The sequence below is a fragment of the Acomys minous genome (genome assembly GCF_964271855.1).
Source record: "Acomys minous genome assembly, chromosome: 7".
Classification (NCBI taxonomy): Eukaryota; Metazoa; Chordata; class Mammalia; order Rodentia; family Muridae; genus Acomys; species Acomys minous.
Window position 1 is genome coordinate 108,392,596 of NC_140488.1, and position 15,487 is coordinate 108,408,082.

The 15,487-nt window shown below is 47.0% G+C and overlaps 1 protein-coding gene across 4 annotated transcripts; it reads right to left on the minus strand.

Moving 5' to 3' along the window:
• Positions 1 to 355: 355 nt before the first annotated feature.
• FTSJ1 (FtsJ RNA 2'-O-methyltransferase 1) lies at positions 356 to 13,639 on the minus strand. 4 transcript variants are annotated; one of them, XM_084790771.1, is made up of 13 exons: positions 13,141 to 13,639; positions 11,642 to 11,829; positions 11,342 to 11,411; positions 11,166 to 11,256; positions 9,814 to 9,892; positions 7,880 to 7,932; positions 7,728 to 7,781; positions 7,332 to 7,434; positions 7,128 to 7,211; positions 6,195 to 6,298; positions 5,888 to 6,085; positions 5,545 to 5,586; positions 356 to 993 (listed from the first exon to the last, which is right to left on the minus strand). In XM_084790771.1, the coding sequence occupies exons 2-12, from the start codon at positions 11,760 to 11,762 to the stop codon at positions 5,554 to 5,556; spliced, it is 990 nt and encodes a 329-aa protein (XP_084646897.1). In that variant the 5' UTR covers positions 11,763 to 11,829; positions 13,141 to 13,639; the 3' UTR covers positions 356 to 993; positions 5,545 to 5,553. The 4 variants fall into 4 exon arrangements, with proteins under 4 accessions (XP_084646897.1, XP_084646898.1, XP_084646896.1 ...); XM_084790772.1 differs by having other exon boundaries at positions 6,195 to 6,292; positions 11,642 to 11,797; positions 13,145 to 13,637; XM_084790770.1 differs by having other exon boundaries at positions 11,642 to 11,797; positions 13,145 to 13,636.
• Positions 13,640 to 15,487: the final 1,848 nt, after the last annotated feature.

Here is a 15,487-nt window from a genome sequence, read left to right on the forward strand (position 1 = left end):
TTAGATTTGGCTTCAAAATTTCCTTTCTTTTTGAAATGGGGCTCAGGTTGACCTTGAAGCTCTGGGCTTCAGGATCCTCATTTTGGGCACCTGAGTAACTAGGACTATAAGACTATAGAGGACTGACTATAGGTGGTGGTCTTGCACTGCATCTCATTAACAGAACTTTATTTTTCTTTCTGTGTGTGGTAGTGAAGATGGAACCAGAGCCTTGTGCATACTAGGCCAGTATCCCACCACTAAGCTACATCCCTAGCCCATCACATCCCTAGCCCATCACAGGATGTTCTTGAAAGCATACCTGTATAGGTATACAAATACATAGGAATACTAATGAAAGCCAGTTACACTGAGATACGGTTATCACCATGTATTTAATTGAAATAAAGCTGGGATACAGTATCCAGGTTTGGTGGCATAGATCTTAGCACTCAGGGGGCTGACATGGGAGGACCTTGAGTTTGAGGGGCAGCCAAAGCTATAAGGGAAGATGTTATCTCAAAAATACCTGACCAGCCAATCAGTGCAGTCATAGACGGGATATTCAATTATGGGATCAATTTATAAAATATGCCATTACCCAAAGCAGTGAGAAATACAAGCGGTATTTCAGATGCCTGTAAAATGTCATATAAAAAGTAAGCGACTTGCATAGGTAGGGCTTTTACAAGCTTTGATTTATTGCCGACTGGGATCAGTTACCGCAGTGATATTAACACTTTCCTCCAAGATGGTGGTGTTGGCGGAACCACTGATGTTTAAACCACGGAGAGGGTTAGAGAAGAGGCGCATGCTCAGTCTCAGGAAACCCCTCCTATAGCTCCGCACACCATTTCTTGCTTGTCACAGAGCTGCTGCAGATTCCTCTCTAGGCTTGTCCGCTCAGGTCCCGTGGATTACCGTGCGAACACACGCAGCGTCAAGCCAGTTTCTGGTTTCCCCGGCAGGCAGCAGCTTCTAAGCTGGTACCAGTTTGCCTTTTGCTGCAAACCCCTAACATAAAGGAAAACGCACACAAAAAGAGTGCCAAGGTGAATTACAGAGTGTAGTCTCATTCTCATTGCTGTGTAGCTCCTCACCGTGAACAGGCTAGGATTTAACAGGCTACAAACATTCAAGAACTAACTGCGCTGGAAAAAAAATTTTTTTTACACTTACTTATGCTGTGTATGTGTGTGGGGGAGTCAGTTCTTTCCTTCTACCTTGTGTGTTATAAGGATTTAATTCTAGTTGTCAGGAAGAGCTTTTTCCTACTGAGACATCTACCAGCCCTAGAGTGAATTTCTTAGAAGAGTAGCTAGGACCGGGCATGGTAGTGCACATCTTTACTGCCAGCAACCTAGGGTCTCATGTATGTCAGGCAAGCCCTACTACTGTCTTAGAACCAGCCCTGTTCTGGCTTTGGCTTTTCTTTTTTTTTTTTAGTTATTTTTTTTTTTTTAAATTTATGTGCATTGGTGTGAGGGTGTCAGATCTTGGAGTTACAGACAGTTGTGAGCTGCCATGTGGTTGCTGGGAATTGAACCTGGGTCCTTTGGAAAAGCAGGCAGTGCTCTTAACCACTGAGCCATCTCTCCAGCCCAAGTTTTGGCTTTTCTTAAGTCAGGGTCTTGGGGGTTGGAGAGATGGCTCAGTGTTCTTCCAAAGGACCAGGGTTCAATTCCCAGCACCCATATGGCACCTCACAACTGTAACCACATGATCTGACACCCTTACACTAACACACATAAATGAAAATTAAATAAAAAATATTTAAAAAAAAGACAGGGTCTCACTGTGTAGCCTAGGCTGGACTGTCTCTTGTGAGCTGGGATTAAAGGTCTGTGTCACCATGCCTGGACTGTTTCAATTAAAAAAATAAGATTTATTTATTTTCATTTTATGTGTATGACTGTTTTATCTGCCTGCATGTATGTAAATGCATTGCATGCATGGTTGCTAAACACGAATGCCGAAAGGCATCAGATGCCCCGGAACTGGAGTTACAGATAACTGTTGCTGCCATGTGGTGCTGGGAATTTAACCTTGGTCCCCTGAATGGGCAGTCAGTGCTCTTGACCACTGAGCTGTCTCTCTCTGTTAGACAGGGTTTCTCTGTGTAGCCTTGGCTGTCTTGGCCTCCCTTTGTAGACCAGGCTGGCCTTGAACTCAGATTATCTGTCTGCCTCTGCCTTCCAGTGCTGGGATTACAGGTGCGCCTCCATCTTGGTCTGGCTGTCTAATCCTCATATTTCAAATAAAATTATTTTTTTAGGGCCCAGGCATGGTGGGGCATGCCTTTAATAACAGCATTTGGGAGACAGAGGCAGGCGGATCTCTAGTGAGTTCGTGGCCAGCCTGGTCTACAAAGGGAGACCAGGACAGCCATGCCTACAAAGAGAAAGCCTGTCTCAAAAACCAAAACCAAACAAAAAAATTATTTTTAGATGACTTATTTGTTTAATTATTTTATGTGTATGGGTGTTTTGCCTTGTACATCTGTGTGCCTGGTGCATTAGGAGGTTGTCAGCCCCCTGTGTTTCAATTGTTTTGCGTGTGGTTTTTCAAGATCATATTTCACTCAGTAGCCCTGGCTGTCCTGGAACTATGTAGACCAGGCTGGCCTCGAACTCACAGAAATCTGTCTGCCTCTGCCTCCCGAGTGCCAGTGCTGGGATTAAAGGTGTGTGCCACCCGCCCTGGCTTTGTTTCAATTTTTTTTTTTTTTGGTTTTTTTGAGACAGAGTTTCTCTGTGTAGCCTTGGCTGTCCTGGACTCCCTTTGTAGACCAGGCTGGCCTCGAACTCACAGTGATCCACCTGCCTCTGCCTCCCGAGTGCTGGGATTAAAGGCGCGCGCCACCACGCTCGGCCTGTTTCAATTTTTTAAGGTGCCCTTTTTAAACAGAAGACTTAAATGTGAGTAACTTGCTAGGCCACTGTCAGAAAGGGATGTCAGTTAGAGGTAGGTCCATCCCACTGCAGACCAGCTAGCTTTTTCTTTTTCAGGGAGCTTCACCCCTGAACTTGGCCATGTCTTCTCCCTGGAATGATCTTCTCCTAGATAAGCCCAAGTCCTCACCCTACAACCCCTCAGTGCTTTCTTTACCTCAGAAAGCTCTTTTAGAGCAATGCTTTTATTTGGATCCCCCTCCCCACCCCCAGACAGGGTCTCTTTCTACATAGCCCCGGCTCCCGACTGTCCTGGAACTCCTATGTAGACCAGGTTGACCTCAAACTCACAAACTCCATGTCTCTGCCTCCCTAGCTAGAACGATACTTTTAAAATTCCAAATACCAGAGCCGGGTGTGGTGGCACATGCCTTTAAATCCCAGCACTCGGGAGGCAGAGGCAGGCGGATTGATGTGAGTTCAAGGCCAGCTTGGTCTACAAAGCGAGTCTAGGACAGCCAAGGCTACACAGAGAGACCTTGTCTCTGGGGGGGACACCTCCAAATACCTATGTCTACATTCTCTGATTTTCTTCATTGCGTTTTTCTTTTTCCTGCCTCCCATAGCCCGTATGACATATTACTTTTACACGTGCAATCATGCATCTTAGTGGAAAGGCACCACTGTGGGAAACACACCCTAGGTGCTTTGTCATTGTCTAAACTTAACAAACACAGAAGCCACTAAGTCACTACGTGCTATCTTTTTTTCTTTTTGGTTTTCGAGACAGGGTTTCTCTGTGTAGCCTTGACTGTCCTGGACTCACTTTGTAGACCAGGCCTGCCTCTGCCTCCGGGAGTGCAGGGATTAAGGCAAGAACCACCACTCCCAGCTCTGCCCCACCCTGCCCCAGACAGAGTTTCTCTGTGTAGCCTTGCCTGTCCTGGACTCACTTTGTAGACTACGGTGGCTCAAACTCACAGTGATCCACCTGCCTCTGCTTTCCGAGTGCTGGGATTAAAGGTGTGCGCCACTGCACCCGGCTCACTACATTGTATTTTATGAGACCACTGTTGTTTACACTGTCTGCCTTTGACCAAACTGCTATTTTGTAGTACACTATAAGCAGTCACAATGTATACATTCAGTCTTTGTTTCCTATTGTATCTCTAAACCGACAGCGCCTGGAAGTCCCCATTCAATAATCATTTACCAACTCCTCAACCGGCTTAAAGCTGTTCCAAGCATAGAACAGATACACTCTAAGCAGTCATTTACTGAAAAAAAAAAAAACAACAAAAACAAAATCCCCAAACCTTTGTTTTTCTTTAACAAATTATTTGGGCATGGGCGGGGGGCTAGAGAGATGGTTTGGTGGTTAAGCTAAGGGGCTACTCTAGATAAACTACCTGTAACCCCAGTTCCAGGGCACCTGATGCCATCTCTACAGCACCAACTTTGTTTTTCTTTAATATAGAGTGTCATTTAGCCCAGGCTGCCCTCAAACTTGCTATCTAGCTATGGATGAGCTTGGACTTGTGAATTTCTCTGGTGATGTTGCCCAGTTGCTGGAACTGTTCTGGGAACCATTAAGAGGCATAATCTTGCAGCCGGGTGCGGTGGCGCATGCCTTTAATCCCAGCACTGTGGGAGGCAGAGGCAGGCAGATCTCTGTGAGTTCGAGGCCAGCCTGGTCTACAAAGCAAATCCAGGACAGCCAAGTACACAGAGAAACCCTGTCTCAAAAAATTAAAAAATCCAGAAACAACAAAAAACAAAACAAAACAACAACCTTTTTTTTTCTTTTTCTTTTTTAGATAGGGTTTCTCTGTGTAACAACTCTGGCTGTCCTGAAACTCTCTTTGTAGACCAGGCTGGCCTTGAACTCACAGAGATCTACCCACACCTGCCTCCCAGTGGTGAGATTAAAGGCATGCACCACCACACCCAGCCAAAAAAATTAAAACAAACAAACAAACAAACAAACAAACAAACAAATAAAACCAAAAATGTACTGTGGTCTTTCATCTAGCTCAGGCTGGTTTCAGACCTGCTAAGTATCTGAGGATGTTCTGGAAAATCTGATCCTTTTATGGCGTCTTCTGCATGTTAGGGTCATAGGCACCGCTATGCTTGGCTTTTTATATGTGGTGGCTGGAGACCTAACCTAGGGTTTTGTGCATTTTAGGCAAGCATTCTACAAACTGAGCTGTATCTCCAACCCATTGAGGGATTTCCTTTTCTTTTCTTTTTTCTTTCTTTCTTTTTTTTTTTAACAGACAGGCTCTCATTGTGTAGGCTTGACTGGCCTGGAACTATTCAGAGCATGCTAAACTCAAACATATAGAGATCTGCTTGCTTCTCCCCGCTCTCTCAACTGCTGGGATTAAAGGTGAGCACCACCACATCCACAGGCTTTTTATTACTTTAATTGTATGTGTGTATCCTGGGTATGTGTTTGGGAATGTAGGTACCAAAGTGGCACGAGCTGTCCAATTCCTTGGAGGTGAAGCCATAAGCATTTGTGAGCTGCCAGACATGGGTGCTGAGAACCAAACTCAGACCTTCTGCAAGACCAATACCTGCTCTTATCCACTGAGCCAGCTTGCAGTCCTGTATCAGATTTCTCCTAAAAGTACCCTTTATTTCAACTTTAGAAAAAAGGCAAATTTACCTTAATTTGTTAAGGTGAACAATTCATTTCATTGTCTTCTACCTGTTGAAGAGAAAGAAAAGGGACTCAGCTCCTTGGTTACATTTTCCCATTTGTCAATGGGCTGACCTCCTGATGATGATGATTTTAGAAAGAGACAGGGTCTCTGTGTAGCCTTGGTTGTCCTGGTCTCTCTTTGTGGACCAGGCTGGCTTCCAACTCAGAGATCCACCTGCCTGTCTCCCATGTGCTGGGATTAACGGCCCGCGCCACCACTGCCAGACTGACTTCCAGATAAGGCAGGAAAAAAACCTGTGTGAGTCAGAAACAGGGACATGGTGGGCTCAGAGGTGAACATCCATACCTTGGGAGCCAGCAGGGTGTGGCATTGAGGGCCAGCCAGAGGCTGGGGCAAGCTGTCTACTCTGCTGATGCAGCGTTCCTGGGGGAGGAACTCCTTGGCCAGCTGTCTATTCTTCTTCAATTTACAGGCCTCCTCGTATGGGGGTGCGATGGGGGGCTGTGTGGGCGGGGTGTATTTGTACTCGGAGCCATCTTCTAGCTGTGGGATGCAAGAGGCAGTGGGGGCGGGGGGGGGGGGAAGGGTGATAAGGATCCGAGGAATCTAGGACAAGGCTCCCTGACCCATGTCCTGATGGTTGGACACTCACATCCAGAGGGTAACTGCGATCTGAATCGTAGGCGCTGAGGTCCCCGCAGGTCACAAAGGGCACAATAAAACGGCTGGGACCATCTAGCTGGTTGAAATCTGAATCTTAGAAAGAAACAGGGTGAAGGCTGAGGGCAGGGCCAGTTATGATACAGGCTGCAGCAGTACTGAATGAGGTACATCCCCCAACCCTGTCATGTTTCATCATCAACTGGTACAGATCACCTTCATAGCGCCCCCTAACCCCCACCACCTTTTGGTTTTTCGAGACAGGGTTTCTCTGTGTAGCCTTGGTTGTCCTAGACTCGCTTTGTAGACCAGGCTGGCTTGGAACTCACAGTGATCCGCCTGCCTCTGCCTCCCCAGTGCTAGGATTAAAGGTGTGCGCCACCACTGCCCTTTATCAGCACATTCTACCAGGACCTTGTCTCACTCAAATAGGATCTATGGAGACAGGCTCTGCTTTGCCCATCAGGTTTGAGGTTACAGACCTGCACAGAGAACATGTGTAACACAGGAGTGGTTTCTACCCGGAGGGCAGTCTGAGGGTTTTCCTAAGATAGACAGATAGGGTCTTCCTTGGGTGAATGCTTAGTTTGCTGCAATAGAATTTCCACCAGGAGCCAGCTGGGCGTGGTGGCTCATGCCTGTAATCTCAGCACTCAAGAGGTAGAGGCAGATGGATCACTGTGAGTTCGAGGCTAGCCTGGTCTACAAAGCCAAGGCTACATAGAGAAACCCTGTCTTGAAAAACGTTAAAAAAAAAAAAAAAGAAAAAGAAAAAAAAAAAGAAAAAGAAAAAGGAACTTCCACCAGGACTAAGAGCAGGAGCGGAACTGCCGCCAGGGTGTGAGACTGAGGGCTCCCAAGAGACACGTGGTGCTTGTGGCTGGTGCAGGTTCCCCAGGCATGGGCCACCAGCTCTGGGCCTCACCGTAGGAGTGGTCCAGCAGGGGTCTGGTCAGGTCTGGAATGAAGCCCTCAGGAGGGTCATAACCCCGACAAACAGCGAAGGCCTCTGTGGAAGTAGGGGGGTGGGGAGAACCTGGGGTGAGCAGTGGCTCTCTGTCACCTCAACCTTGTATAGACACATGGCCAATCACCCCCCTGCCTATCATCAGGCCCCCATGCCACTGACCGATGCTGGAATTCCGGCTGCTCTTGGGCTTGGCACAGAGCACACTGGAGAAGAAGATGCGCAGCTGGCTGTAGAGCAGCGTTACGTCTCGGCCTCGGAATATCTGGAGAGCGTGGAAGGCAAGATGGAGAGGTACGGGCGCCCTTCCCCCACCTCTGGGATTTCCCCCCCCTTTTGTTCTTTTTCTTTCTTTCCTTTTCCTTTTTTTTTTCTTCCGAGACGGGTTTCTCTGTGTAGCCTTGGCTATTCTAGGCTCACTTTGTAGACCAGGCTGGCCTCGAACTCACAGAGATCCGCCTGCTTCTGCCTCCCGAGTGCTGGGATAAAAGGCGTGCGCCACCACGCCAGGCAGCCTGGGACCTTTCTTAACACTCCCCCAGGTATTCCAAGGCTCACCTTGGCTACAAAGCAGCCCCCTAGCTTCAAGACATGTGTGGCAATGTTGAGAGCCTAGGGAAAGGACAGATGTACGGTAAGGTGGAGGTAGAGGCGGAAGTTGTCAAAGAGGGGCCCAAGGAGGGTCAGGGTGGCAACCAGGCTTTACTCACAGCTAGCAGAAGCTGGGCCTGCATGTACTCATCCACATCATGGAGGCCAGTGACTGTAGCAAGAGAAGCAGATGGTTAGGGGACCCTCTGATTTGATATGTCTTCTTAGATCAGAGATTAGAAAACGAAAGATATGCTGGGCATGGTGGCGCACGACTTTAATCCCAGCACTCGGGAGGCAGAGGCAGGTGGATCACTGTGAGTTCGAGGCCAGCCTGGTCTACAAAGTGAGTCTAGGACAGCCAGAGCTGTTACACAAAGAAACCCTGTCTCGATTTCCCCGACCCCCACCCCTCAGGAAAAAAAAAAAACCAACCCCCCCCCCCAAAAACCCAAACAACCAAACAAACCACTCAACTAATGCCATTTTTAGGGCCTCTTACTGCTAAGGTTCTGGAAACAGCAGTGCCTTTCAGCTGGATTTGAACCCTGAGGCTCTAGCAAGCTGGGAAGTCATTTTGATTCCGGGAATTAGTTGTCCCATAGGCAGCACTAGCATTTCTACCTTTAACCCAGATGGCTCCTCTGACCTTTCTTTACAGACCAGCCCCATAGGCTCAACAGGCTCAAAGCCCAATTTCAACTTGCTTCTCCATCAGTTCCTGTGTTTCTCAGCTCATCTGATCCCTTCCAGTGATTCACATCATTGACCTTAGTCCCTGTGGCCAACTCTGCCCCACCCCATAGTCTCGCATTCCAGACTTTAGCAAATCCAGCTAAAATGCGACCTTTCTGGCCTGTCACTGGAGGCACCACTGTTGTAGGTCACTCTTTTGCACTACTGCAGTGACCACCTCCTCCTGCGGTCCCTGCTTCTACCTCTGCCCCTCACGCTGCTCAAGAAGCCTTAGAGATATGGTCACAGTACCAGCCAAGTAGTCCTCCCCCCCCACAACCATCAGGGGGTTTCCCAAGTTCTCAGTACCAAGAGCAATATTGTAACTGTCAGCCCGTCAGCATAGCCCCTTAGCAATTCTTTTTGCTGTCACACCAATGAGGCCTTTCTTGTCTACTTTATTTAAAATTCTCACAGGTAGTTTTTACCTCCTGAGCCTGTTTCAGTGACTTCCCTGTGGTATCTATCACCGTTTTTGTTTTATTTATCTTTGTACTAAAAATTGTATAGTTACTGGTTTTGCATATTTAAATTTTTTTTCCCCGAGACAGGGTTTCTCTGTGTAGCCTTGGACTCACTTTGTAGACCAGGCATATTTAATTTAAAAAAAAATGTATGTATGTCTGTTTTATATGTGACATGTGTGTGTACCCATGGAGGCCCAAAGAAGATGGCAGATCCTCTGGAGTTGAAGCTACAGGCATGGATGGCTCCCATCCCTGGAAGAACAGCAAGCACTCTTAACTAGAAAGCCCATCCCCCACGCCCTTATTTTTATTTTTATTTTGAGACGGAGCCTTTCTAGTCCAGGCTGACCTTGAGGTCTAGTGAACTTTCGGCTTCAGTCTCCCAAGTCTGGGAATCATGGGCACTGAGCCATCTGCTCAAGTGTCTTTTTTTTTTTTATGCATTCACACTAGAACACCCATTTCACAAGGCCAGAGGTCAGTGCAATTTATTTATGTACACTTTCCCAACACAACATGTGCTCAGAAAATGTTTTGAATAGATGGCTGGAAAAAAAAAAAAGAAAAAGGAAAGAGCATAGGACCAGACAGGCAGTCAAACGAGAAGGCTGGAGGTTAAAGGAAAAGCGCAGAGCTGAAGGGCAGGAGGTACCTCAGCTGCAGAATGCTTGCCTAGCATACGTCAAAGTCTATCCATTTCCAGTACCATAAAAAGGCTCAAAAGGCGGGGAGAAGAGAGCAGAGGTAGGGAGAAATTGCCAGAAAAGGGGAAATGGTGAGAGCAAAGAGAAAGCGGGAGGGAAAAAAAAAACTGAGCTAGGAGACAGAGGTCACTTCCACACCCCATTTACCATCAGGAGCCCCGTCACACACGACTAGGTCAGCAGGGCAGCCCTCAAAGTGCTGGATGATCTCCTTGGCAGTGGAAAGCTAGGGAGAAAGGGGTGTGTGGGTGAGTGGTCTCAGTGCCTCTCTTGCTGCCCTCACCCTCAAATCCCACCTGCCCATGGCTCCAGCCTCCAAGCCTCTGGGACAGCCATGTTCGTAGGCTTTGCCTAAGACACAGGCTCCATATCTGGGGCCCCATCCTCATCATCTTTTGGTGTCTCTGCAATATAAGCTGTTGGTCGGCTGTTAACCTTCCTCACTTTCTGTCTCTCATAGCGGGAGAGATCCCAGCATGCTTTGCTTATGCTACACAAGTGTTCTAGAAGCCCTAAGTTATATCTCAAGTCCCCTCCTCTTTATTTTTTTTTTCTTCAAAAAAAAAAATTTTTTTTTTTAAAAAGACGTTGGTGAAGTAGCTTAGCAGGTAAAGGCACTTGCTGCCAGGCCTGGTGAGCCAGAGTTCCATCTCTGGAACTCACATAGTAGAAGGAGAAAACTGACCCCTCCAAGCTGTGCCCCTCTGGCCTCTACATGCATACCACGGCACACAAACACCTGCTTATGTACACACAACAAATCAATCAACTAATTAAAAGTGGGTTTTTTTTTAAAAAAAGGCTTTTTTTCTTTTTTCTTTTTTTTGAGACAGGGTTTCTCTGTATAACAGCCTGACTGTCCTAGACTCATTTTATAGACCAGGCAGGCCTTGAACTCAGAGATCCCTCTGCCTCTTGCATGTTGAGATTAAAGGTGTGCGCCACCATCTAAATGGGGTGGGGGTGGGGTGGGGGGGATTCCCTTGGGACTAAGGCTACAGACACTTGTGAACCATTGTGTGGGTGTTCTGAAGTGACCCTAGATCCCCTGGAGAAGCAGCCAGAGCTCTTAACTGTTGAATCATCTCCCTAGCCTCTGAAATATTTCAAAACTGCATTTATTTATTCCTTTAATGTGTGTGTGTGTGTGCGCGCGCGCGCGCGTTTAGGTGCATGTGCAACTGTGTGCACGGGGCGGTCAGAGGAGAACTTTTGCGATTGAGTTCAGTCATCTGGTTTGTAGGCAAGCAGCTTTACCTGCTGAAGCCACCTTGCAATCCTTTTTTTTTTTTCCTTTCCTTTTTAAAAGATTTTGAGCTACCGTCTCATTATATACCTCAGCTAGCTTTTTACTCATCTCTCACCCTCAGCTTTCTAAATCCAGGGATTACATAGCCTTTCTCTGTTTTTATTGCTTTTTTTTTCTTTCCTACTTTCCATAGCCCCCCAAGTGGAGCCTTCACTGAGGATAACACCAATAATCTCAGTCATGCTCTCACCTGAGTGATGTCCCCCTGTATCTGTGTCACACCTGGGAGGGGAGCCATGGCCTGCAAGTCCACAGCCACCACCTGACCGGAACTCTGGCCCCTGTGGACAATACAGTCTCCGTGTCAGCAGTCTGTCCTCCCGGCCTTTCCTCCCACCAGGTCACCCCTTCTCGACCTCCGCTTACCCGATCTTCTGGCTCAGCACCTGACTCCAGCTACCTGGGGCTGCACACAGGTCAACTGCTCGTTTCACACCTGTGCATACACAGAGACCACATACCGGTCAGCTGCATAGACCTTTCTAACCTCCTCTCTATGTCTACCCACTGCCCTCGTGCCACCTCCTGTACAGTTTGTGGTCCATCTTCTTCCCTGCCTCCCTGCCCCAGACATCTTCCATCCAAGGTAGCCTGCCCACTCCAGGGAGCCCCGTAGAAGCAAGCGTTCGCTCCACTCCCAGGTCACTTGGCCACCAAATCAGGCACCTTGGAAGAGCTGGAATTCCTCATCAAGTTGAAGTAGCTTGAAAGCGCTCCGGGCTCGCCAGCCATTCTCCTTGGCCAGGCGGTAGTAGACATCCCGTTTATCTTTTGATGTCCGGCCCATCTCCCGTTGCTGGTAGGCAGTGAGCTCATGCGGTCCTGTAGGAGTAAACAGGGTAGTAGGATCCCAGCTACCTGCCCAGGCCAGAGAAAACAAGGGACAGCTGAGTTCCTGTGACAGCTCGTTCGACACCTAGAGACTAAAGCTCAGCCAGGGCCCCCCTAAGTGCCTCATCAGGACCTCTCAGGCCCCTTTGCTCATCACATTGGCCCCCATCACTGTGGACTGAGGCCTCCAGTCATTAGTTATTACCACCTCCATCCCCACCAGTGCCTAGAGCATTGTGACCTCTTAGGTCTCTATTATACCAACTTACCAGCTCCATTAACTCAGCCGTCCTACCAACCCTCTCAGCGACCACATGAGTGGCCTTCAGTATCCTTTATATCAATAGCCAGATTCTCTTTCTCCTTTAATCAATGACCCCACTAGTCCTTTTATCACCCTGCGTACCCGTCTCTGTTATTCTCCCCATAACCTCATCATTATCAAGTACTATGTAAACTGCTAAATAGCCACCACTCTCCTCTCAGGGCTCATACACTCTCATTACTAATTCCTTCATTCATTGGTTGCAGTGAGCACACTCTACCCGTCTCCATGAACAACTCAACTAAACTATTACTAAGCCTTTCTTATTTTCCCCGTGGACACAGCGCCACACATCTAATACCTTAAAGACTCATCTCTCCTTTTCCTTCTAATTTTTATTTAAAACAATTTTTGGTTGTTTTTTTTTTTCAAGACAGGATCTCTCTGGGTAGCCTTGGTTGTCCTGGACTCACTTTGTAGACCAGGCTGGCCTCAAACTCACAGCGATCCACCTGCCTCTGCCTCCGGAGTGCTGGGATTAAAGGCGTGCGCCACCACCGCCCGGCTTTTAAAAAAACATTTTATTTATTTATTTTATGTAGGAGTGCTCCATCTGCATGTACACCTGCATGCCGGATGCCAGAAGGCATCAGATTCCGGTGTAGATGGTTGGGAGGCACCACGTGGTTGCTGGGAATTGAACTCAGGACTTCTGGAAGAGCAGACCGTGCTCTTAGCCGCTGAGCCATCTCTCCAGTCCTAAAGACTCATCTTTTATTAACAAGCCCTAAGTCCATCTTCGTGGCCCCAAAGTTCATCATCCTATCAGGACCACCCAATTCCTCTCAAGGCGGCCCCGCGGATAGCAGAGCAGTTGTGTAGCTGCGTGCTGCACACCCCTAGAGTTCACTCAGCATTCTAGATCCCTGTTCGACGCAGGCTTCCCAGGGCTTGCCCGAACTACAGCAGCTGCAGCACCGAGAGTGGACCCTCTCATTCCGAGTCGTGGACAGGGCAGGCATGCTCCATCTAGTCTTGATCCCAGTTCAAGTCCCCGGTGCCCCAGTACCTACCTCAGCTCGTGAATAGGGACGGAGCTGGATCTCCAGCCTCCAGAAGAGTGTGCAAACCGGTAAGAAAAGGTAGGGCTCCAGTTGGTGTTCGGAGTCGACCTGTCGCACATGCCTAGAGATTGTTACAACGTGGTAAACTTTGCATTGTGAAACAGTTTAAGTTCCACGGAGGTCCAGATCAGTACAGAACGAAAGACGTTTCGTCAGCTCGTCAGCTCGTGTCGACATATCCGGGTCACAGGAACTGCAGTTCCCATAATGCATCTGACATTTTTTGGGCAATACTGTTGCCAAGGCACGTGAACTGGCTCTTTGTTCTTTGTTTCAAAGCCAAGGTCGTATATTTGCACTCAGGAAGGCGAGGCGGCAAGATCACGAGTTGTCAGCCAGTCTGGGCTACAAAGAGAGAACTTGGCCCCTCCGCGCACTCACACAAAAAAAGCAAGAAAAAGGAGACCAAGATAACTTATTTAGCCTCCTCTTTTTACAATGCGGTTATTGAGCCTACGTACTACATTTCCCAAAATTCAGCCGACACGACCACGCCTTTTTTTCTTTAAGTCTGGCCGGAAGGGAGTTACGCAAGAGGTAGGGGCGTAACCATGCGGTGGAGGGAAGGTGTTGCGAACGTAGGCTGATCAGGCAGCTACCGCGTGCAACGAATAAAGTGCTTTCAATTTTGCCACCTCAGAACTTTAGCTTCCTCATCCGAAAAATGGAGATAATTACAGACGCAGAATTCATGGTGTTAGTCGGAGAATTAGAAGGATTGCACCTGTCCTAATTGTATATTTTCCGAATAATTCTTTTGAAACATTGTAACCCTCACGCACAAACAAAAAGCGCATCTATGGATTTGCGACAAAGCACACTGGGAAAAGACTCTTGCCGGCAAATCTGACCGGAGTTCAATTTCTCCGACGCACAAGGTATAAGGAGGACTCCTACAAATTGTCCTTTGACCACGCCCCCACATGTACGCTGTGGCACGCACCTCCTCCCCAAATAAATACATAAATAAAACCACAGATACATATATAAAGAAAATACAAGTTTAAAGCATATATGTGTGTGCTCATCTGTTGTGACCTAGTGCATAAAATACAGTCATCGAAACAGCATTTACCGTGCATTAGCCACTATTCTAAGTGTTGTCAGTGGCGCGCTGGTAAACTGGCTTTTGGCAGCGTGGAGGGTTGGATCTGTTCGTAGCATTTGTTAATTTCCATGGCTTACGTATTATCTATCATCTGGTCAGATTTTAAGTGACTCATGTGTAGTCTGAGCACAGGTGCAGCAGTACACCATTATTATTAAATCAACCATATTCATAGGAGAAATGGCTTCAAGAATATAGAAAATGAGTGAAATACAATAGGCTAATTAGGAAGTGATCTATTTTGAATATCTATTACCTTTAAAAATCCAATCCACAGCCAGGTGGTGGTGGCGGCGTATGCCTTTTATCCCAGCACTCGGGAGGCAGAGGCAGACGGATCGCTGTGAGTTTGAGGCCAGCCTGGTGTACAAAGTGAGTCTAGAACAGCCAAGGCTACACAGAGAAACCCTGTCTCGAAAAAAAAGAATAATCCAACAAACACAGAGAATCAAATGCATGCCTAGTGCCTTCCAAGGCTAGAAGAGGGCAGTGGATCTCATGGGACTGGAGTTACTGGTAATTTTAGCTGCCATGTGGGTGCAGGGACTCAAACCTGGGTCCTATGGAAGAGTGACAAGTAAGCGTTCTTAACTGCTGAGCCATCTCTTCAGCCTCCTGAATTCTCCCTCCCCATTCAATTTAATACTTACTACATAGGAGCTAATTATTCCTAACTTACAAAGAGGAAGCTGAAGCGAGAAAAGGATACATATTATGAGACGTATATAAACATCTGTCCTTTAACATAAATGTGTAAGATTGTATAGAAATATAATGATGTATAATTTAAAATTACATAGTAGTAAACAAGTAGTAAAAACAGGTCACATGTAAATAAATATATAATAGTAAACATTTTATATATTTTGTATCATGTATATAACCTAGGTACCACCTTATACATATAACATACATGTATATGGTAATATAAATATGGTAGTATGCCTCTGTACATTTAGTAAAGTAACTATATTAAGTGTAAGTACAGATATACTACTAAATAAATAGATACAAACTGTTTTGTCTTAATTTTGAGATAGGATCTTGTTACGTAGGTGGCCCAAGCAGTCCTTGAGTCTTATTCCTCCTGTCTTAGTGTCCCTAGTGTTGAGGTAACAAGTGTGACATATCATGCCCGGCAAATAGAGGTTTTCTTTTTTCTTTCTTTCTCTCTCTCTCTCTCT